General features: G+C 40.2%; 5 protein-coding genes across 13 annotated transcripts; 2 read left to right on the top strand and 3 right to left on the bottom strand.

The window, feature by feature from the left end:
- The first annotated feature begins 514 nt into the window (after nucleotides 1–514).
- Nucleotides 515–1,323, top strand: LOC132789188 (guanylate kinase). The gene has a single exon (XM_060797033.1). The coding sequence runs from the start codon at nucleotides 638–640 to the stop codon at nucleotides 1,310–1,312; it is 675 nt and encodes a 224-aa protein (XP_060653016.1). The 5' UTR covers nucleotides 515–637; the 3' UTR covers nucleotides 1,313–1,323.
- A 95-nt stretch (nucleotides 1,324–1,418) lies between these two features.
- Nucleotides 1,419–2,085, bottom strand: LOC132789191 (uncharacterized). Its single transcript, XM_060797037.1, has 2 exons — nucleotides 1,797–2,085; nucleotides 1,419–1,723 (listed from the first exon to the last, which is right to left on the bottom strand). The coding sequence occupies exons 1-2, from the start codon at nucleotides 2,059–2,061 to the stop codon at nucleotides 1,677–1,679; spliced, it is 312 nt and encodes a 103-aa protein (XP_060653020.1). The 5' UTR covers nucleotides 2,062–2,085; the 3' UTR covers nucleotides 1,419–1,676.
- A 280-nt stretch (nucleotides 2,086–2,365) lies between these two features.
- On the bottom strand, nucleotides 2,366–3,161 carry LOC132789190 (NADH dehydrogenase [ubiquinone] 1 alpha subcomplex subunit 5). Its single transcript, XM_060797036.1, has 3 exons — nucleotides 3,004–3,161; nucleotides 2,711–2,872; nucleotides 2,366–2,648 (listed from the first exon to the last, which is right to left on the bottom strand). The coding sequence occupies exons 1-3, from the start codon at nucleotides 3,022–3,024 to the stop codon at nucleotides 2,457–2,459; spliced, it is 375 nt and encodes a 124-aa protein (XP_060653019.1). The 5' UTR covers nucleotides 3,025–3,161; the 3' UTR covers nucleotides 2,366–2,456.
- A 435-nt stretch (nucleotides 3,162–3,596) lies between these two features.
- On the bottom strand, nucleotides 3,597–5,523 carry LOC132789187 (ninjurin-A-like). 2 transcript variants are annotated; one of them, XM_060797032.1, is made up of 4 exons: nucleotides 5,222–5,523; nucleotides 4,479–4,539; nucleotides 3,873–4,204; nucleotides 3,597–3,788 (listed from the first exon to the last, which is right to left on the bottom strand). In XM_060797032.1, the coding sequence occupies exons 1-4, from the start codon at nucleotides 5,291–5,293 to the stop codon at nucleotides 3,597–3,599; spliced, it is 657 nt and encodes a 218-aa protein (XP_060653015.1). In that variant the 5' UTR covers nucleotides 5,294–5,523. The 2 variants fall into 2 exon arrangements, with proteins under 2 accessions (XP_060653015.1, XP_060653014.1); XM_060797031.1 differs by having other exon boundaries at nucleotides 3,873–4,285; nucleotides 5,222–5,521.
- On the top strand, nucleotides 4,217–12,696 carry LOC132789186 (uncharacterized). Of its 8 annotated transcripts, none has more exons than XM_060797025.1 (9): nucleotides 7,020–7,138; nucleotides 7,263–7,396; nucleotides 7,454–7,588; nucleotides 8,570–9,108; nucleotides 9,171–9,260; nucleotides 9,323–9,492; nucleotides 9,574–10,815; nucleotides 10,880–12,491; nucleotides 12,560–12,696. In XM_060797025.1, exons 1-7 carry the CDS (start codon nucleotides 7,059–7,061, stop codon nucleotides 10,409–10,411), a joined length of 1,986 nt encoding a protein of 661 aa, XP_060653008.1. In that variant the 5' UTR covers nucleotides 7,020–7,058; the 3' UTR covers nucleotides 10,412–10,815; nucleotides 10,880–12,491; nucleotides 12,560–12,696. The 8 variants fall into 8 exon arrangements, with proteins under 8 accessions (XP_060653010.1, XP_060653011.1, XP_060653008.1 ...); XM_060797024.1 differs by having other exon boundaries at nucleotides 9,574–11,584; nucleotides 11,646–12,491; XM_060797023.1 differs by having other exon boundaries at nucleotides 9,574–11,584; nucleotides 11,643–12,491.
- Nucleotides 12,697–12,849: the final 153 nt, after the last annotated feature.

The raw sequence follows: 12,849 nt of genomic DNA, 5'->3' as shown, positions 1-12,849 counted from the left end.
AGCAAAGCGAACTTCTTATCGATATCACCAGTGGAGTAGTAATCGATTAATCAATCCATTAACAGGTGCTCTGTTAAGCTCATATGGCGCTGTTAACAATTATATGAAGAGTTTCGAGGTTTGAAATTCTTCTATGTAACGCTTTTTCTGCGATTTAAAATTTTTCAAAACATATTAAGGAAATATGATTACTGGGATTAAATGATGAGAAAATTATAACAATTTCCTTATACAACGTTGTTTTGTGAACGTTGTGTTCAAAATAACAAGCTGTTTAAAAAAACGCGACTTTTTACACGCGTTTGTAATAATGCCAAAATGTTAAATGAAAACCTTCTACATTCATTGGGTTTCTTGTATATTGGTAATCGTATTAACACATGTTTCATGTAAAGCGGCTTATTTTACAAAATAATAATAATTAATATGACAATTTTTAAGTTTGCTGTACAACATCGATATACGAAATCGATTAAAAAAGAAGCCAAACAACAACGATAGTGCCACCTCTAATACTGTTTTACTTTTGTTGTTGTTAGAGTAGACATTTCGCTAGGTTACATTTTCTAGTGCTTCCCATCGACGGGTTAATTTATAGCCAAAAAAGCAAGTGCTAGCTTTCAGCCGCCAGTTCAACATGATAAGCTTTCTGTTCATTGCCAATCGCGCACTCAGCGCAACCAGTTCAGCGATGTCGCAAGCTATCATCAGCAACGGTCCACGCCCCCTCGTGCTCTGCGGCCCCTCGGGCTCTGGCAAAAGCACGCTGCTGAAGCGTTTATTCGCCGAATTTCCGGATAAATTTGGATTTAGCGTGTCGCACACAACACGGCGACCACGCGAAGGCGAACAAGATGCGGTGCACTATTATTTCGTGAGTCGCGCCGACATGGAGAAGGCGATAGCCAACGATGAGTTCATCGAGACGGCCGAGTTTACGGGTAACATGTACGGCACCAGCAAGATGGCCGTGCGCGATATACAGAAGCAGGGACGCGTCTGCATACTGGACATTGAGCAGAAGGGCGTGGAGCAGATCAAGCGCACCGATCTCAATCCCATACTCATCTTTAACAATCCCCCAAGCATCGATGAGCTGGAGCGTCGTCTGCGTCAGCGTGGCTCCGAAACGGAGGAGACGTTGCGCAATCGTCTCAATGCCGCCGAAGTGGAGATTGCCTACGGCCTGGAGCCGGGAAATTTCCATAAGATCATCAATAATGTGGACATCGATGTGGCCTACGAGGAGTTCCGTGACTTTGTTGTCGCCGAGCTGAAGCAGCAGGAGGCGCAGGGAGTGCACTTTAATTGAAAGTGTCGCAGAGTGAGGAGGATAATGTAATGATATTATTTATGTACATTTTGCCGAATGTACTTAGAAAAGGAGGAAAACCTCTTAAACTAATGAATGAATGGCATTTATACTTATTGAACAATATTTATTGTAATTTGTCTCGCGTTGTTTGTTGTTTGTTTTAGTGCGGTAATTTTAAGCCTAAAGTTTGTTGTAAACATTAAAAGCAAACAAATGAACTAACGGAAATTTCATATTTACGTGTCCCCGATTCAATTGATTCAAATGAAGACAGCGTTAAAGGTCAAAATGTTATCATTGCTGGTCACGCAAACGTTCGTAATAAATTCGTTGATGATGATTCGTTTCTCTGATCCTTTGTTTAAGTGAAGACAACACGCACGCCCAGCCGCCAGTCCTGCGACGAACCTTTAGGTCGATTGATATGGATTCGTTTTATACTCGTGATGCAGATGCACGCGCGCTTGATAGCTTGTGTTACCCGATTCCAATTGGCCACTGGCTCGATGCACAACTCGAGCGGAGCCATCGATTTTGGTGCGACTATCGGCGCTGCTCCACAGACCGGCAATCGCCTCCAATGCCAGCTCGGTCTCGTCATCCTTGTCATTGTGATCCGCCGACAGCGTCAAGTCGATCTGACGTCGTTGTCGAGCAGTTGCTGGAGAAGCCGGAGGAGCGCCTGCAACGCAAGCAATGCCTACGATTAGCACAAGCAGCAGCCAACAGATGTGTAGCGTTTGCATGGTGGGATTCAACTGATAGCTGAGAGCTCATTGATCATCGTTACAAAGCGGCAGCTTATCAGGAATCGACTTGAACCCGCCACACACATAAACAACAAGTAGACAAGCAACTGTGGAGCATGCTCGACATGCGAAATACTCTACAAAATTGTTGCTAAAATATTCATTCAGTTAGGATACAAACTAGTGCTTATCGGAGACAATCTTATTTTGACATTTTTTTTTTTTTTCTACATTTTGCTTGCCACTAAGTTATAATACCCTAATTCACCTTAAGGTGACGGGTATAAACATAAATCACCAGTTGAATTCGGCCTTTGCTTTTTATTGCAGGCTACTTTTTACATTCTGCTATCAACAAGGTCTTCTAAGGGGACGTAACTATAATTGCATGCTTAGACTCGGGGCTCCATGATTTGTGCTGGTGGCCAATCCCATTGCTTGGCTGGCACAGGCTGCACCAGTTTCTCCCATGGCTTCCAGCCGAGCATTTTGCGCGCCAGTATCAATTCGTTCTCAGCCTGGACAATCAGTTCCTCCACTTGGCCGCAGCCCACAGCCTTCTCCAAGGCGCCAATGTCCTTATTCTGCAATCGATAACGATTAATAGATTATACGATGTAAATGGGAATGTTGATGAAGCTTTTACCTTGGCCACAGCATCAGCACGCTGCTTGACCAGCTGCTCGGTGTTTTTACGGTAGCTGGCATCTTGTGGCATTTTGGCAACGGCACGCAAAATCTTGCCATACAGCGCGCTTAGTGTGTGGTGTGGATTGGTGGCCACCGCCAGACCAGTTAATCCTGTGGACTGAAAAGGGAAGCGGTTAATAAAATTTTCCTCCAATGGCAGCCGATGACATAACAATAACAAACGGCATGCAGCGCAAATGCAGCAATCTACATAATTTCCGCGGTTACTGTAATATGGTCACTACTTACTGCTTTAATTATCTTGGCCATGTTGTTTATTGAAATAGTGCTAAAATGAAATAATAAATTTACAGCAAAAATCAACGGCAACTATTGCCTTTAGAATAACAACCAGGGCTGCAGCGTGACGGAAAGTTGCAATTGCGGTATATACTAATTTACACCAGTAAATATACCAAAGGCACGATAAATAGACAAATATTTTTAAATGCACTTTAAATATCGAATATATCGAACTATATATAGAAAAGAATATACGAATTCTGGTCAAATTAAACGGATTTGCATTTGAATAAAATGTTTGAACATATGAATTTATTAAATTGTCACGATAGGGACGACAAACATGCTGTGTTCACCAACACTAAACACTGGTAGTGAATAATTTTTTTCTTATCGATAAATAGCTCTAACAGTTTTTTTTTTCCGCCCAATTGAATATTCACAGAAAAGTTCGGTGCAAAGTGTTTCGGATTTTAATTTAAATATCACAATAGAATTATTACATAAGATGATGAAAGTGAATTTCGAGTAAAGTCGTGAGTATTTTCTCAGACGTAATAAGTGCGATGATTTATGGAGATTTAAATTACGGCATGCAATTAATTAGTTGTTGGTACAGGAACAACGGGTGCTCGTTCCGCAACGCCAAAAGCTGAGATTAACACATTGACAACGGTTACAATGAAAATGCCAATGACTGTGTAATTATTAATTCTGTTCGCACGACAGATATCTTCCTCTTTCTTAATATTGTATCTGCCATTCCATATAAGTCCGACGCCGACGGCAATCTATATACAAAATATTAAATGTGAGACGCACCCTCGTAAATTACGGGACTACCAATTTGGCAATATTGCGAATGAGTAACGCACCTGGAATATGATGCTCACCGAGATGAACAATAAACTGGGATAAAAATATGGATGCTGCGAATTGGTCTCCAGCACATAACGCAATTGATTCGCATTCGCCGAGAGCAGCGCCAAGTCCATCATACCCTGAGCCAGTGTCTTCTTATGCTGGTATGCATTTAAATCCGGTACCGGAGTATCTACGCCATCGATGTTTACGAACCCGTTACCACTGTAGCCGGGATATGGAAGACTTGGACGACGGCCACCATTCGGCACGGGAGATTTTGCACCACCTCCCGGAACAGGAACATTACTTCCACCCCGACTGCCACTTCGCTCCTCATCATCGGCTAGAAGACCATCGTCGACACCAACATTAATGCCGTTCGTATAGGGACGATCGTCATTTTCATCGTCATCAGTTTCAGGAACTACAAATGACAATTAAAGGTAATTAAATAAAATATACCACTTTTTGCTTTTAGCAGTTTCTTACACAAGTTAGGAAGGCACACAGAAGTTGTTTATAGCGGATGCAGTTTGTTAGAACACATTTAATTGAAGCACATAAATTGAATGAAAAACTTGATAGTACATATAATATTTAACTTAATCATTACTAACCTGCTCGAGGTACTCGAAGTCCACGTCCATCGATGTCATCAATGGCCTCGTTGTGAATACCCTGTAAAACATTCAAGTATTTATTTTATTTATTTGTAAATACTACTATTAATACTTGGCGATAAAGCTGGCCAGTATTTAAATGCACTTGTTTTATTATTAGCATAAAATGCATCCTTTGTTTGTAAACAATAATGTTAAATGCACCACAACTTCCGTCACGTTTGCTGATTAATTCACTTACATACTTGTTTCTATATGTATGCTACAAATGTATGCGTAAACGCGAGCTAGAAAAATACCCAGTAAAATTGGATTTCATAATTGTGTCCAGAGTACGGATGACTAACATGGGATTTTTTCTTGTTTCTTTTTATGATCCACAGAAAAATCTTTCCCCAAACAGACTCTATCCGAAATTTACATTGGCAATTATCAGCTAAATCTACACAAACATATTTATTGCTAGACTACCTAGGCGCGAGAGTGTATATAATAAAATTTGATTGACGTTCTACTAACTAAGCGATAAGGTGGGAAGAGTATGATCGACTGCAAGATGCTCTCCATATAATACTAGTAATTTCATAGTAATATAAGTTTTTTATTTACAACTATATTGTCTTTTGATTTATAGTTTTTGCTTTTGAACTTTGAAGTTGTCCGAGTTAACGTATAGAGTGTAAACCCACAAATGAGTATAAATAGATGTTATTTCATTTGTGTGCATAAATGTAACTTACTTGACTTTTTGCTAGCGATTTATCAGCATCCAGTTTATCCATTTGAAGTGTAATATGCTTTAGATCGGTCATTTTACAATTACAAAAAACGTACTTAATTGACAATGCCAAGAATTTTAATGAATTGAGGACAAAAACCAAAAGTCTAAATGAATTTCTTTGTTTCTTTTATGCTTTTTGCGCCTCTGTCTTCGTATATCTTTGAGTAATACACTTGATAATATCACTTGACGTGTTTGTGGGGAAAATGAAAACTCGTGCGCGTTTAGCAACCGCGTCTCACGCTATTAACCATACAACTGACACTGAGCGAAACAGCTACAGAGACCCAGACCTCCAAACCTAAATCTCCATCCGAGATGAAATAGCTTGCGTTAACGTTAATGCTCTTTTCATGTTCTCCCGCTCTCTCACTCTCTCTATCTTGTTTACATCACAGTGTCCAGTTGACTGCGACTCTCTCGCAATGTTTGTGCTTTGTCCGAAAGCTCTCTCTCTTGCAAATCTGCTCCTTAGCATGCTAACGTCTAGACATATTAGAAATGCTAATGCTTAGTATGAAAGTTTATCTGTTAGCACACATATAAACGGACATACACACAGTACATATGCACGTACTAAAATGTAGGTTGATTGTGTGTGCATTTTAATGACTGCACTTGGCGTGTTGCAATTTAATTTGATAATACATAAATTCTTAGAAATTGGTCTACGCAAAAATTAAGAGGAAAATGTCACAGAAAAATTAATAGTAAACGCTGAGTCACTAATGGAAAATTTAACTTATTGGCAGAGGCAGTGACTGGCACAAAACGATTGGCAAGTTCAATGCCACAGAATCAAAGAATGCCAAAACCAAAATAAAATCAACAGCATACATACGAAAAAACCGGTCTGGAAATTGGTATTTCAGAATATGAAGTATGTTCTAACCAACACAACAAATAACAAATATGTACATATGTATGTATATATTATTTACAACTGTATGTATTTATAGATGTAAATCATAACTGGATTTCAGAATCCGCTGTATAGAAAGTGATGTCGCATTACTGGCTTTTTAATATGTGAGCTTTTGCAAAATGTAGGACCGAACATATGTACATACTTGCATACATATATACTTCCAATGAAATACTCTATATAGCTTGTAGGAAATTGTTAAAGAAATATAATATCAACCGTATAATATACATACATACATATATGTATGTATAGTCATAATATAATTTTTGACCCACAAATTGATGTATTAATCTTCTGCAATTTTCTTTGCACACATATTAAAGATTGGATAAGATAAAGTCCCAAGTCATTGATAGTAATACACGTTTCATTCATAGTTCCCATTGTTAAATTTATATACCTGTTAGATAGGGTAAGTAGTATAAATTTCAAGTCGAAAAAAATCGAGTGCCAAGCGTAATTACATACAATAATAACTAGAGTATTTATGATTTCTGGAAATTTGGTTGCGATCAGATAAACAATTTATAAGTTATTTAAAAAATGCATTTGTAATCGTGTCTTTAGTATATTTTGTGTTCTATGGTATAATTTGAATGTAGTACGATATCAATATACCAACTATAAATTTTAGTATTTTTGCGGTATATTTTTAAAAGTTATGGTTTTATTGAAATTGAGTAGCGGGTATTTCGCAGTCGATCACACTCTACTGCAGCTTTCTTACTTGCTTTGTTTATCTTTTCTACAATCGGTTTGCCTGATAGGGTTTTTTGGACATACATATGTATATTTGATAATAATTGAAAAGTTTAGCAAAAAATAGTTGCTTTCTTGTCGCTGTGAAGTGCAGTCCAATTATGTAATAATGAGTAGAAAAAGTATTCGTGAAGTACAACAATCCTTTGCCGAATCGCTTGGATTTGGTAATGAGACCATCTGGGATCTGTGAGTATTGTGCACATAATATTTGTGATCATATTGGGGATATTCAAGAAAGAAAAATCACCTGCATTAATAGAAATATATTTTATTGTTAAACAATTTTAATTAATTTTATTTATGTTTGTAGTTTGTCAAATAGACAATCCGAAATATTGAAAAAAAAGATCCGCACCCTTATTCCTGATCCTGAAAAAAATGACAAACAATGTGCAGTTTTTGCCAGAATACGTCAAACTTTATTCGATGCAGTTTGGGAACAACGTAAGTAAAGATTTCCCCATAACAGTTCATGTAGTTTATTGTATCGTGAATTCACAGGAAAATACACAAATCGCCAGTCGTTAACATCGATCTTTTATGTGCTGGTTGCCACCGATGAGGCGAATCACAATCGAGCTATGAATTCCACAAAATGGTCTTGTCATCCTGTTTTTCGTACACGTCGCTGCGTTTGTAAGCATGTTCGATTTTTATACCCGCACCCATTGGATTGAAAGGGTATTAGAAGGAGTCATCTTCTCCAACCTCGTAAAGTATATATATTCTTGATCAGCTCTAACAGCCGAGTCAATATAGCCATGTCTGTCTATCCGTTCGTCTATTCGTATGAAATACTGGATCTCAGAGTCTATAAGAGATAGAGTAGTATTTTCTCCACGCCTATTTCCGCCCTCGCAAATCGAATAACAAGGGTAACTAATTCACGATTTTTAGTACAAACATATGTACGTACATTCACAACTACAGCCTTTATTATTCATGTGTCCTGTCGAGTATATTGATATACCAAAAATAGTTTTCGGGGTATTTTAGTATTTTGGTAGTCCTGTAAAGTACATTGATATTCAAAATACAGGTCTTGGTATATTTTATTCCTGTATATTATATTGATATACCAAATACAGCTTTTGGTATATTTTTTTTTAGCATTTTGTTAGTCCGGTATATTGACAAACCAAATACAGATTTTTGTATATTTTAGTATTTTGTTAGCCCTGTATATTATATTGACATACCAAATACACATCTTGGTATATTTAGTATTTTTGGTAGTCTTGTACGGTACAACTTTTGGTATGTTTTTAAAAGTTTGTTAGTCCTGTATAGTGTATTGATATACCAAATACAGCTGTTAGTATAAGTTTAGTATTTTGTTAGTCCTGTATACCATATTGATATACCAAATACATTTTTTGGTATAATTTTAGTATATTGATAGCTCCGTATATTTGTAGTATTTTGTTATCCCTGTATAGTATATTCATATACCAAATATATATTTGGTATTTTGGTCAGTATATTTAATTGGTATATTTTAAGAATAATACTGCACTGTTCTACACTCATTGAAAATGGGTGGCGAGCACAGTCGACTTTCGATTTTCTTCTGGTTTATTATCTTATCTACAATTGACTAAATCGAACGCTTTACAGCCGATATCAATGGACGCTGCAACAACAGCGTCGATTGCTGCATGATTTATGTGGATGAGAATGGTCGCGTCTATCAGAACTGGGAGTCGTACTTGGATAACAACGAGTTGCCCGAAGGGATTATGGTGGCACCTCGCCGAGGTGTCTACAATCTCACATCGAATGGTAGTGTTATATTGCAATCAAGGCAAACGCCAGCAGCGGGAGCAGCTCGCCAAGTACTTGGCGCCCTAGACACGGCTTCGGCAGTGGGTGGCTTAGGAGCAACAGCTGTGCCCGTCATTGGGTTGATGTGCACAGTCGCTGCCCCAATTGTGCTTACAGCTTCAATTGTTGGTCTTGCTTGTGCTGGCTATTCGACGATACGAGCTGGTGCTCAGCTTGTCGATCGCAGCCAGCACGAACAGTCGATCAATCTGACAGATCGCACGGCACGCGGTCAATGGCTGGGCGTGGTGGGCGGTGTTGTTGGTCTTGGGGCATCAGGTGCCACAACAGCGGCGACTGCGGCCACAAATGCAGGTAGACGAGTGGGAACAGTACGTGTTGTGTATAATGTGCCTTAGTTGAAGCGATCACTAATTAAATCACTCCACAATAGGTTGCTCAGTGGACTGTCAACGGCATGAACATTTCATCCATTGCGATGTCTGCTACGGGCATATCGAATGGCATCATCGATTTATTACTGGTAATTATGCTACTAATATTTACTTCAAGGATATTATTGACTCTTTAATTATTCGATTATAGAAACACGACGATGGCGACGACATATCCGCCTTGGATGTGTTACAGTTGTCTGCTTCTCTTTTCCTATTCACACACAGTCTCTACAATTTCCAGCTGGCATCGAGCATCATCGATGACACGTCCAACGAACGTATAGGATCGTATCGAAAGACGCTAAGCAATCGACAGAGGTGAGTTGACACGACAAATACTTTTAATATTAACAACAATACAAATTTAAAACTGTGATCTAAACAAAACCTAAATTGCAGACGGATGTTTGACAAGATGGTGAAGGAGACGACTCGCATAAAGGGCGTGCGTCAGGCCAACGTGGACATTATACGCAATGTGAACGATATACCGTCGCGTCAGCAGTTCAATGATCTGTACAAGATCAACACCAAATTGAAAGAACGTGACATTATTCCATCGTTTGCAGCTAAAGGCAAGGGAGTTCTACTCAATGGCCAAGTGATCACAAATGCAGCGGATTTGCGTGCCAACGTACAGCATAATGTCGGACCCGATATCATCGCCCGGGTGACGAATCCCAAACCGGAAACTTTTCAAGGTTCTCGGACAAGTGGCAATAACGCTGCATTTCGAAGCAGTCGTTTTTTAAATGGACCTATACGAATGAGACAACGAAAAACGAACGGAGAAAACGACTGTTGCGAAGGTCTGCTTCCAACATGTGAATTGGCAGCAGAAGCTGTCTTAGTTTTACCCGAACTCTGTGACGAAAAGTCTGGCGATAGTATTATTAGTGAGGAAAGCTACAATACACTGTTACTATTGTCCGATAAATTCGACGATGATACAATGCACTTTGTTCTCCAGTTGACAGCTACATTTCTTAAGAGATATAGAGATGGTCTACATGAGAAGCTTCAGTTTTATATATCTTCAGAGTCAGTGCTTTATAGGATTGGTACTCATATACTGGACAAGTATCGCTCGTTTACTGTAGAAAAACTGAAAATGATCGATGATGACATAATGGATGCCATCTATGAATACTTCATATCATTAAATCCCAACAATTATCGGGGTAAATTAAATAGGTGTGATGTCTGCAAAAATTTCTATAAAATTTGCGAATTGTGAAAACAAATATAAAATCTAAAATAATATATGTAAAATTTCAGTTTTACCATCCCATCAGCTTACTGGTAAAACTGTTCAAAATATTAGACCGTATATTTTTGCCCAGTCTATTACCGGTGCTGGAAGACGGCAACTTAATCCAATTTGGTTTTAGGAGTCAACATGGAATCTCGGAGCAATGCCACAGAATCTCACAAACGATATTGAGTTCATTTGAAGAAACGAAGTACTGTTCCGCAACGTTTCTAGATGTAAAACAGGCATTCGAGCGTGTCTGGCATTCAGGCTTGCTTTACAAGCTCAAGTCCATCCTATCAGCCCCAATCGTCCTGCTGCTAAAATCCTACTTATGTAAACGCCTATTTTATGTTAGATGCGAATGGGCCGAGTCAGAAATCTTCGAAGTAAATGCAGGTGTCTCCCAGGGAAGCGTGTTTGGCCCTATCTTGTATACCCTTTTCATTGCAGACATTCCAGTGCTTGAAAGAGAAGATCTCGATATTGCAACATACGCAGACGACACAGAATTTTTTTCATGGAGAAGCATCAGCAATCCTGGAACTACAACTCACAAAACTGGAACCGTGGTTGCTAAGATGGAATGTCGTCGTCGACGAAAGCAAGTCAGCGCACATAACATTCGCAACCCGCCCTAAAAGCTGTTCGGAGGTCCGACTCAAGGGAACTACACTGCCTGCCACTTGACAGAAGACTAAGCTGGACAGAACACATTAAAACAAAAAGAAAACAGCCGAGTCTGAAACTTCGGCAAATGAGGTGGCTGCTGGGCTACAGATTCCAACTGAGCCTTAGAGTCCTGTTGTACAAAGTGGTACTCAAGCCCATATGGACGTACGGGATTCAGATGTGGGGCACAGTCTCAACTTTTAACATCTAAATACTGCAACGCTTCCAAAACATTACTCTGCGAAGACTAGCCAAAGCACATATCTATGTAAGAAACCAGGTGATCCACTAGGACCTTGACATTCCAAGCGTAACCGAAGAGGTTTAAAGGCATGCTTTCAAATACCAGGAGAGACTTGATCGACACTGCAACCCGCTGGCCGTTAACCTGCTTGACAATAGCCAACATCGCCGACGTCAGAAAAGGCACCACCCCCCCTTAATCTTCCCTTTAGGCCACCCAGGGAGTGGTAGTAAACTTTTCTTGTAAATATCCACTATATGTAAAATAAAAATAAAAGTATTCTGTCATTCCCTTCGCCAGCAGTCACACCTCTGATGCAGTGAGTAAGAGGCTGCGAGCACCTGGCTCTACCAACAACAACAATACGAACAGCAGCAGACATCGACAGAGAGCAACGGTTGCTGGAACTGCCAGGCGGCATCTCGTCGTTGCTCTCATCGATAGGAGGGAACCTATCGGGAAAATGTCTGCAGAGCGGGGGCGAATGGAGAATGCCAATGCCAGACAGCCCAATGCCTACCTTGGAAGGCACGGGTTGGATGAATGGAGAAAAGATCCCGACATTCAAGGACGACCAAACTGGACTGATTATCGAAGGGGGTCACGTTGGACGTGGTGGACAGGAATAACATTCCGTCCATGCCGAAGGCAAAGTTCCTGCTCTCTGTGCAGGGCGAGCGGGCGCTTCAGCTGCTTAAGAAGCAGAACCCGGACATTCCGACGAGTGATGGGTCCGTGCTGAAGGCTGATGAACCTTTACCCAGTGATGGGTAGCACGTGATCATACAGATCAATAAGGAGGCCAAGGATCTGCTGTACAAGCGCAACGGAAAGATGACATAGGGCTTAGGGAGCACACGCTGTACCTTCGCCTCAAAAGCGCCATCTGAAAAAATAGACACACACTCGTTGAGGTCTTGGAAAATAAAGGTTGAGAGAGCATGACCGACGCCACCCTGCACCTCAACTTGACGGGCGAGAAGGAGGAGCTGTCCATGCAGACGGGCCCCCCTCGAGTTTGCAACCCTCGATAACGAATTCGGCAAAGCTTCTTCTCGCTCTAGAGGAAGGGTCCGCCTACGCGGCTTTAGTTCATTAACCGTGGATAGCGTCGTGCAACACGGTAGCAATCTATACGTCCCGACAATGGTAAGTGGATCGAGAACTGCCATCCTTGTAAGGAAGGGGTTACAAGCTCATCTACTGCCTAATTTTAGCACTGACGATCTAACCATGGTGGTGCTGGAGAGCTGTGAAGGATGTATTCTTCTAGCATCCTGCTACGTGGCCCACGACGTACACGCTCCACCGAAAAAGCTGCGGAGATTGGTGGACATGGTCATAAGTTCGCTGCAAAGTGATTCGGACTTTAATTTAAATATCACAATAGAATTATTACATAAGAGGATGAAAGTGAATTTTGAATAAAGTCGGGTCTATTGTCTCGTTGTTGTTGTTCCATTCTGGGGTCCTGGGGAATCCGAAACAAAAAAAAGATGGGATTATC

Source organism: Drosophila nasuta, chromosome 3 (assembly GCF_023558535.2).
Source record: "Drosophila nasuta strain 15112-1781.00 chromosome 3, ASM2355853v1, whole genome shotgun sequence".
In the NCBI taxonomy this organism is placed as follows: Eukaryota; Metazoa; Arthropoda; class Insecta; order Diptera; family Drosophilidae; genus Drosophila; species Drosophila nasuta.
This window is presented reverse-complemented; position numbering and strand designations above follow the sequence as displayed.